Genomic DNA, 24188 nt, shown 5'->3' on the forward strand with positions numbered 1-24188 from the left:
TGGTGGCATCTCTGGCCAGTTGTCTGGTGTCTGTTTGAGGAATGCTGGGCCTTGGTTCCATCCGCTCTCTCTGTTGAGATCAGAGGGAGACTTCCCTCTTGTAATGGCATCTGCAGGGTTGTAGCCTGACTGTACATAACGCCAGGGGTCAGATTCGGTTAAGTCCTGTATCTCTGCCACTCTGGTCCCCACAAACACTTTAAAGCGGCAGGACTCTGATAAAAGCCAGGTCAGTACTGTAGTGGAGTCAGACCACAGAGTGACACTATTGAGTGGTAATGTTAGCTCTGCCTTCAGGACCTTAGCAAGCTGTGCCCCTGTGAGTGCTGCACACAACTCAAGACGAGGAATGCTCTGTTGTTTCTTGGGAGCAACACGGGACCTAGCTGTTACAAAGGCCACCTCCACTTTACCTTGAGGGTTCTCGGTTCTTAAGTAAGCCACAGATCCATAAGCCTTTTCTGAGGCATCACAGAAAATATGAAGCTGCCTAATACTAGTGGAGCAGTCCAGTTCTTTGCTGCAATAACACCTGGGCAAAGTGATGTGCTGCAGGTCTTCCAATTCACTCTCCCAGTGTTTCCAAGAGATTAGTAGGTCTTCTGGCAGCCGTGGGTCATCCCACTCCCTCTTTCTGTCCCACAACCTCTGTACCAACACCTTAGCTCGAGTGGTGAATGGTACAATGTAGCCAAGAGGATCATATTGGCTTGCAAGGATTTTGTAGATGCTTCGCATTGTGGGCGCTTGACAGTCGGGTTTACGTCGTTTATATGAGAGTGTGTCGGATAGACCATTCCAATGAAGGCCAAGAGTTGATTCCTGGGCCTCATGGTGACCTTCACAGAGCCAGAGGATGCTGCTCTGAGACTGAATATCAGCTGGCAGATGGCTTATAACTGAAGGGTAATTGCTAGCCCACTGTCGCAGCTCAAAGCCGCCAGATGCTAAAAGACTCACGGAGTTTATCAACATGATTCTTGGCCATGTCATGGGAAGCGAAGCTCTGAAGACAATTGTCCACATAAAATGACTTCTCCACTGAAACCGGTGTGTCCTCTCCAGGCTGACTGTAATCTAGTACATGCTTCTGTAAAGCGAACAAGGCACAACACGGACTGCAAGTAGTCCCGAAAGGCAGTACCTGCCATTCGTAGACATACGGAACTCTGTCTCTTTGCATATCTCTCCAGATGTATCTCAGCAGTGGTCTATCCTTTGGCAAGAGGCGTACCTGATGGAACATGCCACAGATGTCACTACTGATGGCAATAGAGTGCTCCTGGAAACGAAGAAGAACTGCCAGAAGTGACGGACCAAGAGTTGGTCCAGGTAGTAGGAGCTCGTTCAGGTTGATCCCTTGGTACGAGAATGAACAGTTAAAGACCACCCTATTCTTCCCATTATGTTGCACCATATGGTGTGGTATATACCAGGCCTCTCTGGTTCTGTCCACCTGCTCCTGGCTTAGCTTCACTACATAACCAGCTTGCACTAGCTTGGCCAGCTCCTCTTGGTATGCAGCAGCTAAATCAGAATCTCTCTCAAGACGTTTTTCAATTCCCCTCAGCTGTGGTAAGACAGCTTCCTTACGTGCATAGAGATGAGGCATGTTCCTGACACGAAGCAAAGGAGTAGCATACCGCTGGACACCATCAATGTCCATTCTCACAGTGTTGTCCTGGAGGAGTTGAATGGATTCTTTGTCTTGATGTGACCTGGTGATCACCTTTTCATTCTGGTAAGGCAGAACATCCATTTGCCACAATCTCTCTACATTTGCAAAAAGGTCATTGATGGGTCGGAGCGAGGTAAAGAGGCATTGTTTAGGGGTAAGATGACTGTTCAGATCTTGAGCTGGACCCTGCAGTGTCCATCCTAGACGTGTCCTCACTGCCGCCGGTCCACCAGGGGGACCCAGTCTGACTGGCTGTATGGGTGTAATGAGGTGGGGGCAATCAGAGCCAATGAGAAGCACTGGATGTACATTGTCCAGCTGTTGTAGCAGTAGCCCAGCAAGATGCTTGAATTTCCTTTGCAGGACACTGACTAGGTATGTATGTTCTGCCAGACCCAGTGCCTTGGCTGTGAAGGCATTACGGATCTTGTAGGCTTTACTGGGATTAACAGTTGGGGATACAGTAAAAGTCACAGCCGCCCCGTGAAGGACTTGGGTATCCTGTCTCACCGTATGGAGTACAAGATCCTCTGGTTCTCCCTTAAGTCTTAATTTCTGCACTGCATCATGCAGAATGATGGTCCGCTCTGATCCATCATCTAATACTGCATAGGTCTCCATTGCTATGTTGCCATTTCTGATCAGAACCTTAGTCACTTTGAGCAGCACTTTACTGCCAGAGGTTGGGCGGTCAACATACAAAACTGCACTGGAAGGAACTGCACTCTGCTGAGGTGGCTTGCTTTGATCATTGACATCATGCAGTATCAAAAGGTGCTTCTTATTACATGTTGGGCAGAAATTCTGTAGTGTGCAGTTGGCTGCTTGATGTCCACGACCACAACGCCAGCATCGTTTATTTGTCTTTATCCAGTCTGTCTTCTGGTCTTTGCTGAGAAGCTTAAAGTTGTCACAGCCATTTAAATAATGCTTATTATTGTCGCAATATGGACAAAAACCTCTCAGCTTCTCCTCTCTAACTGTAACTGGTTTAGACGTGGCTGACAACATAGGTGTGGACTGTGACTTTTCAGTTCCAAGCAGAATAGTAGTCAGTTTATGAGGTTGCTTAGACTCTCTTCTCACCTCTCTGCGGCTTACTGAAGATTCCTGCCTTGGGTGACAAGCATACTGGCTATTGTCTTCCTGTACGTGAAGCTCATATTCCAGCCAATCAGAAAAGTCCAGCAATGTGGGAATAGTAATTTGCAGAGGGTGGGTGTACCGCTTAAAACCAGACCTAAGGTCATGTGGCAGTTTACTCAGGAGTCGAGACACATGTGATCCACATTCCAACTCTACACTACCTTTGTGGCCCAGCTGTTGCAACATGCTGACAAGAGAGCGCACCTGCAGCCCAAACATCCTGAAGGATTTTACATCTCCACTCCGTATGTTAGGTCCATCCATCAGCTCAGCAATTCGTTGCAGGGCTAATTGGTGAGGTTGACCATACATTGTATTAAGAGCTTTCATGGTGTTCGTGAAAGGAAACCTTGAATTGCTGTAAGAGTCCGCCACCAGAAGTGCCTCCTCCAATTTCAGATGGTCTGTGAGGATTTGAAACTTGAAATGTTCTGTAGCATCATCAGGCAGGATGTTCTCCAAAGCAATTCTTAGCCTTGAAAACTCCCTAGGGTCAGGAGACGTAAAGAATGGGATGGTAGGGGCTGGACCTCTGTAGGGTTTCTCATGGGTAGATGAGGGTAAGATACGATCTGAACTATATTCTGCATGGGCTGGCCTCCTCCAGTCCTGCGATGGGACCACAAACTCAGGCAGCCGAGGTGGCAGAGAATACGGAAGAGAGTTATCATACCTGAGCTGAGGTGAGTCGCTATACTGTGTTGTAAAGGGGGCTCTCTCATATGAGGAGGAAGAAACGTTCATGTTTCTCAGGTCCTCGATCAGCTCTGGGCTTTCCACTGGCACTGCCGGGAATGACTGTCTCTTAGTGGCGGGTGGTGGTAGCCTGGAGCGTGGGGCTGGTATTGGGCAGTATGGCTGTGGAGTCTGAATGTGGACTGCTGGAGAGTGAGAGCATGGTGATGGCATCGGTGAAGTGACTGACTCAGGCGGAGCTCTCCACTCAGATTTTAGGCTTTGAAGCTTGTGACTAAGTGCAGCATTCTGTTGACGCATCTCTTGGAGTGCTAAGATGATCTCAGGGAGCTGGCTGGCTTGCTGGTGCAAGGCTGCGTTCTCCGCTTCATTTCATCTAACATAACTGCAAGCTCTGGTAGCTGTTTCACTGGCCGTTGCAATGCAGCATTCTTTTCTCTCAGCTTTTCAGAAGTGCTGTCCCATTGGTCGGTCATTATCCATTCTGAACACTCTGAGGTTTGGCTTATTGGTGAAGTGGATCTGGAATAACCTGTAGTATTTATTGGTTCGTCCTCCAATACACCCCGGTAGTTAGGCGACCGTGGTTGCTGTTGACGAGGCACAGGTGCGCTGAGCTCATAGTCTTCGAAGTAAACTGGAGGGTTAACTCGTCTCCTTGGTCGCACAGCAGGGGCTTCTCTTTCTGGGTGAGACATGTCTGTAACAATCCACAATCCGGCTCGAAGGACCATGAAAGAAACTGCTTTTCACTTCTGACTCTGGTTCAGAGTAATTGAACGGTTACAGGATGTCCGGTTAGAACATTAAGTCTCACACCAGGGTGTACTTGTATATGATTTATTGTGTGTGGTTCTGTAAACATAAGGCAATACAAAATATAAATAAACAAATGTACAAATCACAGATGTATAAACAGTTCTAGACCTATAAAGTAGTACTTAAATACTGGTTATAAATATAAGCAGCATGGTAAAAGGCATTAGAGAACTAGTCATAAAGCAAATATTATATATACAAATTATTATGCTACCACACTATATGCCTAGCGCACATAGTGTTAACAGCACATGCGTCCAACCCACCATATAAACATGCCCGGACATGTTCCCTGAGACACGTTTTAACTCTACATGTTATAATGTACAGATAAATAACATGGGAGGATCATATGACATTTAGGCGATAGGATAATGTACAAACATAATTATCAATATAAACATTTAGACAGAATGCCGCTATAGCAATCTTTACTCTCTCTCATAAATGTATTATGCAACAAAATATGCAAATGTACTTACAATTAGTTGCACGCACACATATAATCCACAAATTCCTTAGCTGGCAACACTTCTGACTAATTTAACTATTATTAACTATTAATAAACACATCTACACATCCTTTCTCCATAATATCTTGCTTCCAACTCCCAGGAATGTTTGGAACAGTCCAAATCAAGAACAGAGGCAGGGAAGTTTGGAAGAGTCTATTTTGGAAGGGTGGCCTTTTTTACAACTGCACTATTGAGCTGGTTCCTGGTACCATCCCACCTCCTGGAAGGCTCTACTCTCTCTCTGGTCCTGAAAGATTAGCCATGGACAAATACCTCAAAGTAGCTCTGGACAGTGGATTTATCCGGCCTTCCACCTCATCTGCAGTACCCGTTTTTTTTCTTTGTTGAAAAGGATGACAGTTTCTGAACCTGCATAGACTACAGAGGTTTAAACCATATTACCATCAATAACCGGTACCCTCTTCCCCTCATAACCACAGCTTTTGAGATCCTGCAGGGTGCCACCATATTTACTAAACAAGACCTTCATAATGCATATCATCTAGTTAGAATCTGTGAGGGAGACGAGTGGAAGACTGCATTCAACACCCACTTTAGGAAGTACTTCTTCAAGTAAAGATCATATGTTTGGAAAGAAGCACAAGCATCCTGGCTCAATGCTCTTGGGTTTACTATTTAGCTTTTTGTTAATTTTGTATATTTTTGGCATATTTTAAAGTGTTGACATGCCACAATTTCAGACACATGTACAGACAAGGGATAAAGAAGCGTCTTATCACTGCATATATTCGTGAATATATATCAAGTACTCTGCTTTAGGAGGTGTTTAGGTTTGTGTGGTTTGCAAGACCAGAGACTCTTTCGAGTCATTCAAGAGTCACTTCTATTAAAATGCATTGGTGAAAATGGAACGCTCAAAGGTCAACAGATGTAGAACGGAAGTTCCGCATTTAGGTAAAAGAGCCAATTGCCTTTTAGATACAGACATCGCCTGTCAATCAAATCGAGAGCGTGCATGTTCCTTAACTAAAGACAAGACAACTTTCTTTTTTTTTTACATAATCTGAGGTAAATAATAATATAAAAAAAGTGTATACCATTATAGTCTATTTATTGCTGATTTCAGAAATGTTCTTTGATCATAATCAAGACCCATAATTTTGGAGATTTCAGTCTTTCCCCATTCAAGTAGATAAGAGCTACACAGGCATGCCACTTGTTTGCATAGAAAAATAGCATTCCAAAGCTGTCCGCCAAGTGAACCACTAGGGGGTAAAACTAAAGGTTGTGAAAGTTGTGCACTGTCCTCCTCAATAGAATGATGTTGGTTTCGTGTCTCTATCTACATAAAAAAAAAAAAAAAAAGGCTATTACAAAAAGAAACTTAATTTTGGGCATGCAGTTCTCTATTCAACCACTAGGGGTAAAACGAAAGGTTGCGCACTGTCCTACTCTATTGATTGACGTTGGTTTCGTGTCTCTATCTCCATCAACAAAAAAGCTATTACAAAAAGAATATTAATTTTGGCCATGCAGTTCCCTATTCAACCACTAGGGGTAAAACGAAAGGTTGCGCACTGTCCTACTCTATTGATTGACGTTGGTTTCGTGTCTCTATCTCCATCAAAAAAAAAGCTATTACAAAAAGAAATGTAATGTTGGGCGTGCAGTTCCCCCTTCGTCATCAGTGTAATACAGTTCACAAGATGGGCAAGGAGGAAGCTGAGACCATTCATGACCTATTACAGCAGAGGATTGAAGTTGCACATGAGTAAAATTATGAGACCCTGTTTTCTGAGGTACTGTGACAGATGACAAATAAAGAAATTAATGAAGTCATTACTCTTGTGCTGTGACAGAATATCTGGTTCTGTTGAGACTTTATTCCAAACCAAATTAGCCACAGTACTGAATGAACACCCAGGATTGGTGTGGTTATTTTCAATGAGTTTGCTAAAATATTCTGACATGGCAGCTTTCTCACTGGATCATTGATGAGTCACAGGGCATGAGATATAGCAACCATATCACCCTGCAGCTCTTGCCTGGTTGCCCATTAAGGCTAAGCAGGGTTGAACCTGGCCAGTACCTGGATGGGAGACCTCCTGGGGAAAACTAAAGTTGCTGCTGGAAGTATTGTTTGGGAGGCCATCAGTGGGTGCTCACCCTGTGGGCTTTGTGTGTCCTAAAGTATGGTGTCCCAGTATTGCAACAGGGACACCATACTGTAAAAACAAGCACTGTCTTTTGGATGAGACGTTAAACTGAGGTCCTGACTTTCTGTGGTCATTAAAAATCCCAGGGCACTTCTTGTAAAAAAGTAGGGGTATAACCCTTGTGTCCAGGCCAAATTCACCCACTGGCCCTCTATCATAGCCCCATAATAATATCCATCACTGAATTGGCTACATAACTCTATTCTCCTCTCCACCAAAGCTAGTGTGTGGTGGGCATTCTGGTGCACTATGGCTGCTTTTGCATCATCCAGGGCTGGATGCCGCACACTGATTGTGGTTGAGGAGATTCCCCCTATACTATGTAAAGTGCTTTGAGTGCCTAGAAAAGTGCAAAAAAATTTAAGGAATTATTATTATTGATGCCCTATTGCCATAAAGGCACTTTCAACTAGAGGCATGGCTTCATCATTGGCATGGACAAACAGTATAGCCCTACAGGGTATATGCTTTGCAGCAGGATGTTCTTCCGTAGAACACATTCGTGAGGTTTTATAACCTAGACGTGGCGTCCATCGTTTTGCGAATCCTGTCTTTATAGAGAGCTACTATCGGGTGAGCCCGAGCTCCTCCTTTGGGTGGGCTACCTGTTGTAATTTTAACACAGCTGCCTGGGTAGGCCGATATGCAATTTAGGCCCAATAGAAGTCACAAGCACTCCAATAGAATAAAACCTCCCTCCCAACCTCTGGTTATGAAGAGGTTAATTATATGACTTATATAGATCATAAGATTATGATTAACATTCCATCTGGTTTTCACCATGTGGGGTTATTCATTTTCACACACACTTGAAGACATACTATATAAGTCACCGCCCGAAGGGCCGTGACCTCATATACACATTCTTCTAAGTGTTTCTATCCTGGTACATCTAGGCTATGACGCTACATGGTGCAGTGTGAAGGGACTCCATTACCCATAGCGTTTAAATGTAATGTTGAGTGAACTGAATCGATTGGGAAATGTTTCAATGTTTCATTAGTCAAATTATCCAAAACAGTTTAAACATTATTAAAACCCATAAGGGCCTGTAAGGTATATTTTATTATTATTATTATTATTATTTTGTATTATTTATTGACAGGGTATTGACAAATAAATACATACATAAAATTAAATCATTTAAGAAGAAAAGGAAAAAGAAAGGCATCAGGTATAAAACATCAATTATTATGTATCAACACTTAACAAAATAATTTAATGATGTAGTACAGGTTTACAGTCTTTAGAAATTTGGTAATCTTTGATGGAGAAATGGTTTGGATGTATTACTTGAGTTCCAAAAACAATAAATAAGGGCAAAAATAGGAATAGAAAATTAAGACATTTAAAAATGTATCCAAAACGAATCTTGAGGAGAGGTGATCATTACCACATGGGGTTATTGTCAATACATCAAATGCCAGATGATAGCTAAAGAGCAAGGCACTCAATCTCCAGGGCCCTGACGAAGGTAGCTATTCTGTCGAGGTTTTGTTGCCTATGAACACTATGTATTGGAGATTGAGTGCCTTGCTCTTTTGCTATTAACTGGCTTTTGATGTTTTGACAATAAATAAGGGCTTTCGATTATTGAATTTACTTCAGTTAATGTGAAATTTGAAATTAAAGTTTAATAATAAAATACTTGTTCTACTTATTTGCTGATGTTATAAAAACCAAACAAGACATCCATTCCAGAAACAACACTGAGAATTCCAAAAGCAAATTTTAATTTATAAAATTACTAAATTCATCTAAAATATTAGTGCAAAAGGATAATCACAAAAGATGTGAGGTGCAGATTAATTTCAGGAATCTCAAAAAGAGCAATTTGTATCTCTATCTATTTGAAACCTTTTACTATATAATTTGGTTGGACAAAATCTATGTAATAACTTGAACGACACTTCCCATACTTTATTAGTTATCATGTATTTAAGAGGCAATGTCCACACATTTTTTCAATCAATATCATCAACAAAGTTCTCAAAATACATCACCACATATGGAATTATTATGAGTTATTTTTGGAAAAGAGACCTAATTATATAATAATTTGATGTCCTTCAACATGATCAAAAAGCAGTTTCCCAATCAGGGTTTTAAGCAGATCTAAAGGAACAGGTGAAAGGGTTTTAACTCCTTGGATTTAACATCCTCTTGCAGAAGCATCTGCTCCCCTATAGCATCCATAACAATGGAAAATTCTTTAGAAGTTACTGGGAAATTGAATTCAAATTGAAGTTGCAAATAAGACCTTCTGAATTAAGTATCTCGGAAACAGTCATAAGTCAGTCCCTCACAGCCTTGTCATTACTGTGAAAAATTAAAGATGGCTCTACTGTGGGCAGGCAAGGTGGGTGAATAGTCTGCTTTAACAAATTACATTTACAGTTTATTCACACTAGGCAATCTGTACCATGCCCAAGCACAATTGACCCCCAAAGTCCAGTTAGTTTGACGTGTGATCGCTCCATGCCATGCTCAGGCCTGTTTGAAGAGGTGGGCTTGGGCACGGTTTAGTTGGACTCAGGCACAGTATGCATCTAGTGTGATCGCTAACCATGGCCGAGCACAGAACTCAAAACATGATGCAACTGTTCCATTTAACAAACATGATGGCAAATGGATCACTTTGGTCTATGCTGCCCTACAAAGGCAAAACGCCGTAACATCATGTTTGGTCAAAAATGAGTTAATGTCATTTTTGGGGTATTCAAGACCTCCTTTATCATGTGAATAAATATCGTGAGTCAATTTGATTGTTTTAACGAGAAATTAAAGGGCTATGACAACCGTAACATCCAAAACCATACGAGAAACCACAGCAGAACGCCATAACAATTGTTACGGCTCTTAGCCTTTGTTCCGGCACGCTGAAGTTGAGTTTAAGGTGTTCTGACTTTGTTTCGCCTGGCATCAAGAGAGATGTTACGGTGCCACTGTGATGTTACTGTACTCTGGCTTTGTAATACTGTCAAAGATTACCGCTCTTTTATTGTCACCAAACCGCGTAACATACACACGACACATCTTTGAAATAAAGTGTAGACTGCCGACTGCTTGTTTGTATTATTACTCTGTGATAGGGCGATGGTTCAGATCTGTCAATGTGACAGCCCGGAGCTAGCTAAATTTAATCGGTGTCACGTAAATTAGCGCTAACGTTGACGCTGACACTCGCCTCACATCAGATGCTGAAAACCAAATATTAAATACAGAGGCATCCTACCTTTCCATGCAATCCGATATAATCCATAGAAGATATAATCCATAGCAATGCACGTCATCTGCTGTATCCACAACAATCCATACGTGTTTGAGCCATATTTCCTTCTTGCAGGTGTTCACGTCAGATTTTACAGCTGGTTATCGCTAATGTCCGTACAAAGTAGGCTAACCTAAATAGTAAAAGTAATTCCAACTTTTTTCGGTATACTCTGTCTATATTATCTCAGAATTAAAAAGTAGTAATCCAAGTCAAGTTCGTTGACTGAGCGTCTTGAGCAGTTTGGACTTCAAAGTTTAACCCTTTAACTGTCACCCTCCCCTTTTTTCGCATAGACATGAAAATCACTATCCAAACTTAAATGGTTTTATTTCAAGAATGCTTTGTCATATATACCTATTGACAAGTTGTGTTCCAAATTTTAGGTTGATATCTCAAAAAATTAGCTTTCAGTAAGATTTTATTTAGGCGCAGTAAAAAACTTGGAATGAGCAGTCTCTAATCTCTAATGTATTGGTCCAATGTTTAATTAATTATTACTCTATATCTTGCATTTAAATACATATACCTTTGTATTCAATTCTAATTAAATTATCTTTATTGTGAAAATATGTATTGTATTTATCCATACTGTACTGCAACTTATCTGTTATACTGTTTAACTGTGTTAGTGTTGCCGCACTATCCTGATCATTATAGCACTAAATAGGAACAACCAAAGGTCTTCAATATAATTTAAAACAAATACCATGATGACTAGACCTTGGTTAGGTGTTCTTATAATGGATGTAAGTATGGTGAACAGCAAGTAAATATTGATTATATGTCAGTTACGGCCTTGCCTTTGCATGACTCCTGATTTTTGGCACATGATACAAAGGCAGAGTACATTAACTGCCAAACAAGGGTCAAAGGTCAATTTTGAGCTCAAGATTTTTTGCATACAAACATTTCTTCTGTATAGCAACTAGTTGTGAAATTTTGGGAGTACTACCTATAATACTTTTGTCTGGACAAAACAGAAACTTTAAAGTCATTTTTCTCAGTTTCACACTCTAGTGAGTTAAGGTCTTTTGCTTTTGCAGGGCAGTATGGCAGAGGTCCAATGTTTACTGGAAATTTGGGCAGATGAGGGAATACTGGAACAACTGGATACTTATTTTTTATGGGACAATTGTGCTTGGGCACGGTACAAGGGGAACCGTGCCTAGCGTGAGTACGCCCTTATTCATGCTAGCGCCATCTTTTATTTTTTTAATGGGAATAGCAATGAGGCTGTGAGGGACAGCCTTACCATCTCTTCAATGGCATGAAAGGTATAAAGCTGTAAAAAGCTCCCAGATCACATCTGATTTACCACAACTCATGTCGTCTGGAGTTCTTTGTCTACTGAATGTTCTTGCACAGATATTTGTTTTCATTGTTTTGTCCGCGGAACGATCCAAAAACACTTTAAACTGCAGCACAGCCCATTGAAGAGACAGTCTATCCATCCTCGTTGTCATACCTACTAAAACTCAAAGATGGCGCTAGTAGGAATATAATCTATTCTCTCCAGCACATCAGGTGGCGGTAAATCTCAATGAAATTATCAACACAAATAGTAGAAGAACTGTATTCGTTGTTTGAGGTGGGAGTTGTTTTGATGATATTTCTAAATGTACTTTTATTTCTTTGCGGGGTGATATTACAATACCTATTTACCTAATAATCAAATGAAGGTACGGTATCAGCTGCCGTACGTACTAAATTTTTGCATTGGGAAGTGAAGAGGATCGGATGTTGAATGTATGTATGATGCTCATTTGAAACTTCGGAACAAACACAAAATGCACAACTTACAAACCTCCAGTCGTACAGCTAAAGCTCTTTGATTAAGGTGCAGTTACTGTGTAACACTTTTTGGATCATTGAATTCATACTTTGAATGTAAAAAAAATATAATTTACAAGAGTGATACTGATATTCTGTCTTATTATAAGTTTTCCGCTGGTAATGTTTATATTCAGCTTCTGTTTTTTGTAGTCTGAAGATGGCCTTATGAGAAATTATGTCAGAGATGTTGAAGTATTGTTAATTTGTTCTTTTGTACTTGTTTTCATCCATTATGTGCAGGTTTATGCTGAGATGACGTCTTTGGTAAGTTGGACATTTGTCAAAGCATCAGCATCACTCACTCATCTCTCATGTTCATCCAAAGTGTTGTGTTCAACATAAAATATGTGTTTGTCTTTTTAAAAATATGAATATATTTTTATCGTTTAAGTTGCTGTATAACTTGATACAGTTCAGCATTGTTAAAAGCTCTTATCGGTCTTAAAGCATGTGTCATGTTTGCAGGGAAGCAGTAGTTCCTCTACAACAGAGTACATTGTACGGGTTCCTAAGTAAGTATAACACTGTTTGTTTTTTTTAATTCCATATTTTATAATTCGAGCAACTATAGAAATATATCTGATCTCAGGTCTTCTCTTTTTTTCCTAAAAGAAACACCAGTAAAAAATACAACATAATGGCATTCAATTCTGGTGATAAAGTCACTTGTTCCACATGGACTCAGGTAAACGAGCATGGTACAAGGCTATCGTCTTGACATCTGCTCCTCCACTTTTTTTTCTTTTGTTTGTAAATAAATTATCAAATATAAATATGTCATGTTTAGGCCCGTATGGAGCGGGATATGAGTAATAGGCGCATATATGGAGAGGAGGAGACCACGGAGGGGGTGGCTGGCAGTGAGTTTGGAAAGAAACAGAGAGAGGAAGCACGGAGGAAGAAGTATGGCATTGTTTCGAAGGAGTTCAAGGTGGAGGACCAGCCCTGGATCCTTAAAGTTAATGGCAAGGCAGGAAGAAGGTACTGTCTGAATGAAGTTACAGACATATTTCTTCTTCTCTGGCCAATTACCACTTTTGAATTTGTTCACAATTCACATGCATGCTTACAATAAAATTTTATAACAGCTTAAATGGTGTTCTGTATCAGGGAAAGGTTGTGAACTGTTGAGGGGAGGGGGATGGGGGTTCACCCAGGGTGCCATTCAAGCTAGAACCACCACTGATTGTTTTGTCAGTTTATTGATTTGCATGTAAATCCTTAAAACGTGTTTTATAAGATGAATTTGTTACCGTTTATCAGCTTTTTGTCATACATATAAATTAACTTTGTTATATGCTTTGTACAACACCTCATTGGATCATTGATTCCACCTCTTGATCCTCTCTTCCACTCAGATTCAAGGGTCTGAAAAAGGGTGGAATTACAGAGAATGCTTCCTTCTACATCTTTACACAATCTGCTGATGGTGCCTTTGAGGCTTTTCCTGTACATGCCTGGTACAACTTCACACCACAGGCCAAGCATCGCACTCTCACAGCTGAGGAGGCAGAGGAAGAATGGGGAAGGTGAAGGCAGTTTAAGCGGTCATGTTAGAACAAACCTAAGAAGTCTTGATGGCCCTCTTGTAGGACATTCCTGAAATACATAATGAAAACTTAACCAAAACAGATCAAACATCATCTTCTTTTCATGTTTCATACAGGAGGAACAAAGTGGTGAATCACTTCAGTATTATGCTTCAGCGGCGTCTCCGAGAAAAGGAGCGAGGAGAGGAGGATGAGGAGGAGGGAGAGAAAGGGGGAAAGAAAAAGAAAAAGAAGGGAGCCAGAGGGGGAGACCTGCGCATACATGACTTGGAGGAAGATTTGGAAATGAGCAGTGACGACAGTGAAGGCAGCATGGGAGAGGGTGAGCAAAGAGTCAAATGCCTTGGGAAGGCCTATTCAAATGGTGGCCCACGGCCAAATCTGGCCAATTTGAAATTGCCCGTTTTTTTTAATCGTTTTCCTATGCAAAGTTGCGCTAGACAGTCTTGTCTCTATGTTTTTACAATGTCTCGTGCAGGAGCCCTGATACTGTCAGAGGTTAAGCTACAAATAAACATTATCTGTAATTTTGATGAAAAGGGAACTTTAAAAAAAAAAAACTCATTCTTGTTAGTCATCTATGATTTTAGAGAAACAGAAAGGTTCTATTAATTAATTTGTTAAAAAAAAAACAAAAAAAAAACACAATTTGAACAGTCAAAAGTTTAAATAATTTCACTGCATCTATAACAAACTTCTAAATTCTATGTTTCTCATGCTATTTTTTGTAACTATAAACACTGGTCTTTTATAGAATTAAGTAATATTATGGGTATAATATAACACAATGTCTGTAGATTGAAGCTTTTCGTTTACAAAATACTCTGGCTTGGCCTGCGTGCCCCAAAGAGTTTTACCTCTAGCTCACTTGTCGATAAAGTTGAATAACCCTGGCCTAGAATATGCTTAATTTTTCGCCTGCTGTTACGTCTCGCATGCCCAATCTAACGTTCAGCCTTTCAAAATATACTCTGAGTCCATACAGAAGAGTTTGATGCATATGCACTACGACTGCAGTGTAATACTCCATCTGACCTGATAAAGTCTAGTAATTTCCAGGCACATTTGCAGATGATGTGCACAGGAATGATTATGAAATTTGTGCATAAGACATAGAGGCAAACATATATCTGTAGTGTACTTTCTATATGAGCAAGCGTTCTTTTTTTAATGCAGATGGGGAAGACAAGTCAAAAGCTAAAAAGGACAAAGGCCCCAAAGGCAAGGGAAAAAAGAAGAAAAAGGGCAGTGATTTTGAAGGATTTGAGGACAGTGACGATGGGGACTTCGAGGGGATAGAGGTGGATTACATGTCTGATGAGAGCAGGTGATTCCATTGGCCCACAAATGCACAGATACTATTGCCACATACTTGCTCACCTTTATCAAAATATACACTTTGTGGTTACTTCAGCCTAATCATCATTCTGTCTCTGCTCCAGCTCTGATGAGGAAGAGCTAGAGAAGACAAAGCCCAATAAAGGAGAGGAGGTACCTAAAGGTTGGTGGCCAGCCTTGCTATTTGCGGTCGTGTCCTTTTGTCTTATTTTAGGCAAAACAACCCAGTAAAGCTTTCTGTGTTTTTTATAGGGATTGATGAAATGTCAGACAGCGAGGAAGAGAGTGAGGAAGAGAACAAGAATGAAGATGATGCGAAGGAGGAAGAAGAGGAAGAAGATGGGAAAAAGACACCAGTGCAGGTGGAAAAGAAGAAAAAGAAAGGTAAAAGCAACCTCGCTTTGCCATCTTATTCTGTATTCCTTTCAAAGAGATGGTTTTGTTTGGAACCTACATTTCCCTAATTTTATGAATTGGTCTCTGCAGAACAATAATGGGCGTTTCTCAATCTGTGGGCATTTTCACACTGAAAATGCCTACTGATACAAAAACGCCTGTTTTTGTTCTAAAGAGACACAAGTCTCTATTTTTTTTCATATATGAAGTAAGAAAAAAATTATTAAATGAAAATATCAACATCTCCCGAACCGCTGCCTCATCATTATTTTCTTATGTGTTTCCCCGTTGTGTGCAAATCCGTGCATTTATGGGTGCGAGCTTGTCTTTCATGTTTGTTGACTTCTTATCACAAATAAACTCTCCCGTTGCTATGTGTGTGGGTTTGTGAGAATTTTGGGATCATAGTTTCATTCGGACACAAATGGTCTTGTGTTTGATACAGCACTTGATTTTAGTGTATGCACTTAATTTGCGTCTTTGTTTCCACATCTGTCTTTAGCGCGCACCACTGCTCTGCCATGATTTAAACTGAACTCAGAATCGATTCTGATTCTTTTGAGAATCGATTCAGAATCGTTTGAGTATGAATTGCGATGCATCGCTGAAACGATTTGTTCCAACAGCTCTAATTATCAACTTGCAGATAATCTAAAAAAATTTGTTTATGTTGTTGCAGACAGCAGTGGAGAGTCGGACAGCTCAGAAGACAGTGATATTGAAGGAGAGGAAGCTTCAGCACTGTTTATGGTGGTAATGGACTATAATTTGTTTGAGAAAGAGAGGATGAGAGCAAGAGGAGTTTTGGTGTTCTGAGGTGGTTACATATGGTACAGTGTTCTCTTATAATCTTCCATCTCGCAGAAGAAACGCACTCCTCCTAAGCGAGGGGGTGGCCGTGGCTCTGCAGGTAATTCAAGAACAGGAAGTCGACCTGGCACACCTTCTATCGACAATGCTGCCACTTCTAATACTCTCCGTGCAGCTGCTAACAAACTGGAGCAAGGTGCACTAACATGCTCAACCTCTAACCACATATTGATATTGACAAGACTGTTCCCTTTTGGTTGTTCATGCAGTGTATTGCCATTTATTTTTCATTATCTGCCTTCCCATTTTCTCCGTATTATGTTTTGTCTTTGTTGCTCTTCACCGCTCCATTTCTTGTTTTGCTAAATTTCATGTTCGTACTTTTGTCTCAGGTAAGCGCCAGATTGTTGTATCTAGTTCAGAAACTCCATCTGCTAAGAGATTAAAGATGGAGCTTAGCCCTCAGAGCGCTTCTGGGAAGAACACTCCCCAGCCAGTATCAGGGAAATCCACTCCAAGCTCCAGGTACCTTGTCCTCTCATTGTCTGTTTTAAACACTCACTTATGCCCAGATCCCTGCACTCCTCAACTATCTATTCTCCCCAAATCTGTGCTAACATCTGTTCTCCAGCCTTTGGCTATACAGGTTTTATTTGATGCTTCCATTAAAGGAAACGTTCACCCAAAGGTCTGTCATCATTTACTCACCCATACCTATACGTACTTTATTCTTTGAAACACAAAGGATCTATTTCAAAGAATGCAGTGATCGCAGATATTAACGCAGTAGCAGTGAATAGTGCCTTGCTTTAAAGTTGAAGAAATACCATTAAAGTAGTCTGTGCAACTCATGCATCATAAACAAGTCTTCTGATGGCATATGGTCTCATTATATGATAACTGAAATTTAAGTAATTATTTACTCCCAAGTCAAATTAAATAATTGATCAACTCTTGAATACTGAGTCCAAATCATATATGGTAACATGTCAATAACTCCTGACCAAACATCGTGACACAAGAACCAATGAGGTACAGTTGAAGTCGGAAGTTTACATACACCTTAGCCAAATACATTTCCTGACATTTAATCTTAGAAAACATTCCCTGTCTTTGGTCAGTTAGGATCACTATTTTAATAATGTGAAATGTCAGAATAATAGTAGAGAGTGATTTATTTCATCTTTTATTTCTTTCATCACATTCCCAGTGGGTCAGAAGTTTGCAAACACTTTGTTAGTATTTGGTAGCGTTGGCGTTAAATTGTTTAACTTTGGTCAAATGTTTTGGGTAGCCTTCCACAAGCTTCTCACAATACATTGCTGGAATTTTGGCCCATTCCTCCAGACAGAACTGGTGTTACTGAGCTTGGTTTGTAGGCCTCCTTGCTTGCTCACACTTTTTAGGTTATGCCTACAAGTTTTCTATCGGATTGAGGTCAGGGCTTTGTCATGGTCACTCCAATACCTTGACTTTGTTGTCCTTAAGCCAATTTGCCACAACTTTGGAAGTATGCTTGGGGTCATTGTCCATTTGGAAGGCCCATTTATGACTTGGCTCTTGGCTATTGTTTTGAGGTGTTGCTTCAATATATCAACATAATTTTCCTTCCTCATGATGTCATCTATTTTGTGAAGTGCACCAGTCCCTCCTGCAGCAAAGCACTCCTACAGCATGAAGCTGCCACCCCAATGCTTCATGGATGGTATGGTATTCTTCACCTTGCAAGCCTCCCCCTTTTTCTTCCAAATATGACAATGGTCATTATGACCAAATAGTTGCATTTTTGTTTAATCAGAACAGAGGAAATTTCTCCGAAAAGTAAGATCTTTGTCCCCATGTGCACTTGCAAATTGTTGTCTTGCTTTTTTTATGGCATTTTTGGAGCAGTGGCTTCTTCCTTGCCTTTCAGGTTGTGTCGATATAGGACTCATTTTGAATCTGTTCTGCATCTTCACAAGGTCCTTTTGCTGTTGTTCTGGTATTGATTTGCACTTATCTGTCATGCACACGAAACACATTTAACAATAGTGGCTGGAGTCTCTATTTCCATGTTCCTTACAATAGAATCACCAATTATTAGAGCTCTTTCAACATGATTCTCAGTGGGTGCATCACTGAGTGGGGAGAATCGATTGGAAACCCTAACAGGAATGGGAGAGTGGTGTCGCTTTGCTGAGCGAGTATGCCTCCGAGGCGTAACCCAAACGCCCTGCTGCACGGGCTCTAGAGCTGGAACCAAAGTGTGTTTCTCGCTGTACTGCCTGCATCAGAAACCGTATCTACCTGCTTCTCTTTCTCACTGATCTCCACTAGCATTCGGATGCGTGTCTCTTAACTCATTAACCTTCTCCGTCAGCCTGACTAATTCCTTACATTTATCACACGTGAATCCCTCACTGCTGACGGAAGTAGTTATGGTAAACATGTGACATGCAGTGCAGGAAGAAATAACATGAGTGGATGCCATGACTTACCGTAATTGATTGTTATTGTTGTTGGTTGTTCTTGAGCCGTGAGAGTTTGAGATCGATGTGTATCCCTCATGCACTTGTTTGTTGTTATGGTTGTTCTTGATTAGCGGTGCTTTGAGATCGATACAATAATCCATGTAACACAGAGGAGAAAAACAGGTGCTTGCATTTAATTGCGATTTAAAAAGAAAATGTATGCATGAGGAAAATGCACGCAGTTGAATTGCGATAAGAGACTAATGTGGGGGAAAACAGGATGCACGCTCAAAAATGGAAGATATTAAGGATTAAAAGCTGAAAACGGATAAATAAGTGATGTTTAAAAAGCTAGCAGGCCGCAGGCTACAAACACAGAATTGAGCTAGGCGCTAGTAGCAACAGGTAAAATACACAGAGATGAAACAGTAGAAAAGGGTAAAAAACAGAAAAATGCAGTAAAATGACACAATGAATGTATTAGAATAAGCAATGCTAAGCAGGCTACAAACACTCTTGCACCATGCCTTCAGCAACAGGAACAGCTGTATTTAAACGTCTGACTTCAATTGTAATTGTTATTGAAGTGTCAACATATACATTTGTTGATCAGTTTTCAAAATTGATTTGATATTGAGTGAATAACAACTTCTTTCTTCAGCAGAAGAATTTTAGCTCTGTAGGTCCATTTAAGGCAAGTGAATGGTGACCAGACCTACAGATGAAGTCAGAAGTTTACATACACTTAGGTTGAAGTCATTAAACTCATTTTGTAACAATTCCACAGATTTAATATTAGCAAAATTTTGTTTTTGCAAGTCGTTTAGGACATCTACTTTGTGCATGGCATGAGTAATTTTTTCAACAATTGTTTACAGACATATTATTTAATTTTTCATTGACTATCACAATTCCAGTGGCTCAAAAGCTTACATACACCAAGTTAACTGTGTCTTTGTCTAAATGCTTAATATAATTTTCTGGAATTTTAATTAGCCAATGCTTTTGATAGGTGTACTGAATTGGTGGTTGTATTTTAAGGCATACCTTCAAACTCGATGCCTCTTTGCGTGACATCATGGGGAAATCTAAAGAAATCAGCCAAAACCTCAGAAAAACAAATTGTGGACCTCCACAAGTCTGGTTCATCCTTGGGAGAAATTTACAAACGCCTAAATGTACCACATTCACCTGTACAAACAATAGTACGCAATTATAAACACCATAGGACAACACAGCCATCATGCTACCCAGGAAGGAGACACATTCTGTCTCCTAGAAATTAACATGGTTTGGTGCGTTAACTGCAAATCAATCCTAGAACAACAGCAAAGGACCTTGTGATGATGCTCGAAGAAACAGGTAGACAAGTATCTACAGGTGAAACTCGAAAAATTAGAATATCGTGCAAAAGTTAATTAATTTCAGTAATTCAACTTAAAAGGTGAAACTAATATATTATATAGACTCATTACAAGCAAAGTAAGATATTTCAAGCCTTTATTTGATATAATTTTGATGATTATGGCTTACAGCTTATGAAAACCCCAAATTCAGAATCTCAGAAAATTAGAATATTACATGAAATCAATAAAAAAAAAAAAAAAGGATTTTAAATACAGAAATGTCGGCCCTCTGAAAAGTATAGTCATGCATATGTACTCAGTACTTGGTTTGGGCCCTTTTTGCATTAATTACTGCCTCATTGCGGCGTGGCATGGATGCTATCAGCCTGTGGCACTGCTGAGGTGTTATGGAAGACCAAGATGCTTCAATAGCGGCCTTCAGCTCTTCTGCATTGTTTGGTCTCATGTCTCTCATCTTTCTCTTGGCAATGCCCCATAGATTCTCTATGGGGTTCAGGTCAGGCGAGTTTGCTGGCCAATCAAGCACAGTAATACCATGGTCATTGAACCAGGTTTTGGTACTTTTGGCAGTGTGGGCAGGTGCCAAGTCCTGCTGGAAAATGAAGTCAGCATCTCCATAAAGCTTGTCTGCTGAAGGAAGCATGAAGTGCTCTAAAATGTCCCGGTAGACGGCTGCGTTGACTCTGGACTTAATAAAGCACAGTGGACCAACACCAGCCGATGACATGGCTCCCCAAACCAACACAGACTGTGGAAACTTCACACTGGACTTCAAGCATCTTGGATTGTGTGCCTCTCCATTCTTCCTCCAGACTCTGGGACCTTGGTTTCCAAATGAGATGCAAAATTTGCTCTCATCAGAAAAGAGGACTTTGGACCACTGAGCAACAGACCAGTTCTTTTTTCTTTAGCCCAGGTAAGACGTTTGACATTTGAAGCCCATGTCCAGGACCCGTCTGTGTGTGGTGGCTCTTGATGCAGTAACTCCAGCCTCAGTCCACTCCTTGTGAAGCTCCCCACACATTTGAATGGCCTTTTCCTGACAATCCTCTCCAGGCTACGGTCATCCCTGCTGCTTGTGCACCTTTTTCTTCCACACTTTTCCCTTCCACTTAACTTTCTAATAATGTGCTTTGATACAGCACTTTGAGAACATCCAACTTCTTTTGCAATTACCTTTTGAGGCTTTCCCTCCTTGTGGAGGGTGTCAATGATGGTTTTCTGCACAACTGTCAGGTCAGCAGTCTTCCCCATGATTGTGAATTCAACTGAACCAGACTGAGAGACCATTTAAAGGCTCAGGAACCCTTTGCAGGTGTTTAGCTGATTAGAGTGTGACACTTTGAGCCTACAATACTGAACCTTTTCACAATATTCTAATTTTCTGAGATTCTGAATGTTTTCATAAGCTGTAAGCCATAATCATCAAAATTATATCAAATAAAGGCTTGAAATATCTTACTTTGCTTGTAATGAGTCTATATAATATATTAGTTTCACCTTTTAAGTTGAATTACTGAAATTAATGAACTTTTGCACGATATTCTAATTTTTCGAGTTTCACCTGTATATCCACAGTAAAACGAGTCCTATATTGACATAACCTGAAGGCTGCTCAGTAGGAAGAAGCCACTGTTCCAAAACTGCCATAAAAAAGCACCACAGTTTGCAAATGCACATGGGAAAAAGATCCTCTGGTGAAACAAAAATTTAACTGTTTGGCAATAATGACCATTATGTTAGGAGGAAGAAGGGTGAGGCATGCAAGCTGAAGAACACTATTCCAACCGTGAACCATGGGGGTGGCAGCATCATGTTGTGGGAGTGCTTTGCTGCAGAAAAGACTGTCCACTTCAACAAATAAATTACATTAAAAGGAATGAAAATGATGTGGATATATTGAAGCAACATCTTATGACATCAGCCAGGAAGTTAAAGCTTGGTTGCAAATGGGTGTTCCAAATGGACAATTACCCCAAACATGCCTCCAAAGTTGTGGCAAAATGGCTTAAGGACAACAAAATCAAGGTATTGAGTGGCTATCACAAAGCCTTGACCTCAGACCGATAGAAACTCTGTGGGCAGAACTGAAAAAGTGGAGGCCTACAAACCTGACTCCGTTACACCAGTTCTATCTGGAGGAATGGGCCAAAATTCCAGGAACTTATTGTGAGAAGCTTGTGGAAAGCTACCCAAAATGTTTGACCCAAGTTAAACAGCAACTTATTGTGAAAAGCTTGTGGAAGGCTACCCAAAACATTTGACCCAAGTTAAACAATTTAAAGGCAATACTACCAAATACTAACAAAGTGTATGTAAACTTCTGACACACTGGGTATGTGATGAATTTCACATTCTTAAAATAAAATGGAGATCCTAACTGACCAAAGACAAGGAATGTTTTGTACAATTTAAATGTCAGGAATTGTGAAAAACATTTCCTAACATTTAAATGTATTTGGCTTAGATGTAGGTAAACTTCTGAGTTCAACTGTATGTAGCTCCAAAAATCACAATGTAAAATAAAAGTAATCCATATGACTCCAGTGTTATAATCCATATATTCAGAAGTGATATAATAGGTGTGGTTGAGAATCAGAACAATATTAAGTAATTTTTTACTCTAACTGTCCACTTTTAGATGTGAACGTGAAAAGAGGCACCACATGTGTCTTTCAGATGTAAAAGTGGAGATTTAGAGTAAAAAAATACTTAATATTGTTCTGTTTCTCAACCACACCTATTATAATGCTTTTTTGTTTTGAGAATTTGTATTATTATAATTCTTCTGGACATGAATTTAACCACTGGAGTCTTATGGATTACTTCTATATTTCCTTTTTGTGATTTTTGGACAAGCCAAATGATGTGTATCATATATGTACTGTCTGCATGATAAACTTCCATTCTCCAAATTTCAGACAAACACTGTTGCAATCACACTAACCGTATTATGTTCTACATATAGTGGGCATAAGAAAAGTCTATTCTGCCATCTCTCCCCTTTAGTGATGTACAGCTAACGGAGGATGCCGTGCGCAGGTATCTCATCAGGAAGCCCATGACTACGAAAGACCTTCTGAAGAAGTTCCAGACTAAGCGCACAGGCCTCAGCAGCGAGCAGACAGTCAATGTGCTTGCCCAGATCTTGAAGAGGCTTAACCCAGAGAGGAAGAACATCAATGACAAGATGCACTTCTACCTCACTGAGTGAACTAAACTGAGGAGATATTAAAACACTGAACACCACTGTTTCAGCCAGTCACCAGCAGGCTCTCCTTTAAGAATACATTTCATTTAGATTAAGACCTACTTGGTCAGAAACATCTTGATTTTCTAGCTGTCATTTTGCTTTTAACCCACCTAGCATTAATTAACAATAGTCTTCAAGTACTGTTAATTGTTACAGTTGAGAGTGCTGGAACAGGACAGAAGAGTAGAATGATGAAGTTGAGAGAGTAGATGGATTTTTAAATGGTAACATATTAGTGAAAGTGTTTGAAAATTTCAGACAGATTATCAGATCTTACTGCAGAGCAATGGTGAAAATTTGAAAACCAGAGAAAATGTCATCTCAACTCAGTCCCTCAGCAAAGCTTGTAGGATTTTGAGAGGGACTCTACACAGAAAATGCAATGAAAGGGTGCTTTTAGTATATGATAAATATTATAAAATTTGTCTTTTTTTTTTTTCTTCTTTAACCAGTTTTCCAACAGTACACTGTTAGAAAGCAGTGTTTATCCCCCAGTACTAAATTAAATTGGTTTTGAAAACTGTCGTTTTTGTTCATTTGTTTTAAATATGCTGGCGTTTTTAGTGCAATACTAATAGGGAAGCCACAGTAGTAGATAGAATGCAGTGCATTCAGAAAGTATTCAGCCCCCCCCCCATATATGGTTTCACAGCTGAAAATGCATATCAGAACAAAAACCAAGCCATGAGGTCAGGAACTGCCTGCAGAGCTTAGAACTAAAACTGGCAGTTATAACAGAATGCACTGGGTGGCGCTGTTGAGTGTGGACACAAGGTGATCATATTTGTTGAGCAAACGGTTCTGTCACTATCTTCAGATGGACACCAAAATAGTGGGTTTTATCGAGAATGTGGTTTACTGTAAGAAAGCCTTTAAATGTTCTGGA

At 40.2% G+C, this 24188-nt stretch overlaps 1 protein-coding gene across 3 annotated transcripts; it reads left to right on the top strand.

The window, feature by feature from the left end:
• The first annotated feature begins 11841 nt into the window (after positions 1-11841).
• Positions 11842-23823, top strand: gtf2f1 (general transcription factor IIF, polypeptide 1). Of its 3 annotated transcripts, none has more exons than XM_052131583.1 (14): positions 11842-11893; positions 12379-12402; positions 12604-12650; positions 12751-12823; positions 12926-13119; positions 13497-13667; positions 13805-14010; positions 14865-15015; positions 15131-15189; positions 15279-15410; positions 16102-16175; positions 16287-16428; positions 16625-16757; positions 23059-23823. In XM_052131583.1, exons 1-14 carry the CDS (start codon positions 11846-11848, stop codon positions 23261-23263), a joined length of 1659 nt encoding a protein of 552 aa, XP_051987543.1. In that variant the 5' UTR covers positions 11842-11845; the 3' UTR covers positions 23264-23823. The 3 variants fall into 3 exon arrangements, with proteins under 3 accessions (XP_051987543.1, XP_051987545.1, XP_051987544.1); XM_052131585.1 differs by having other exon boundaries at positions 11882-12142; XM_052131584.1 differs by having other exon boundaries at positions 11882-12051.
• The last annotated feature ends 365 nt before the right edge of the window (positions 23824-24188 follow it).

Source organism: Xyrauchen texanus, chromosome 8 (genome assembly GCF_025860055.1).
Source record: "Xyrauchen texanus isolate HMW12.3.18 chromosome 8, RBS_HiC_50CHRs, whole genome shotgun sequence".
Lineage (NCBI taxonomy): Eukaryota > Metazoa > Chordata > Actinopteri > Cypriniformes > Catostomidae > Xyrauchen > Xyrauchen texanus.

Bases quoted from the DNA above. Each gene is read 5' to 3' on its own strand.
- gtf2f1 (XM_052131583.1), top strand. From the start codon at position 11,846: ATGAAATTATCAACACAAATAGTAGAAGAACTGTATTCGTTGTTTGAG. The intron at 12,651-12,750 runs GTAAGTATAACA...TTTTCCTAAAAG, and splicing joins TACATTGTACGGGTTCCTAA to AAACACCAGTAAAAAATACA. The intron at 15,016-15,130 runs GTGATTCCATTG...TCTCTGCTCCAG, and splicing joins TACATGTCTGATGAGAGCAG to CTCTGATGAGGAAGAGCTAG.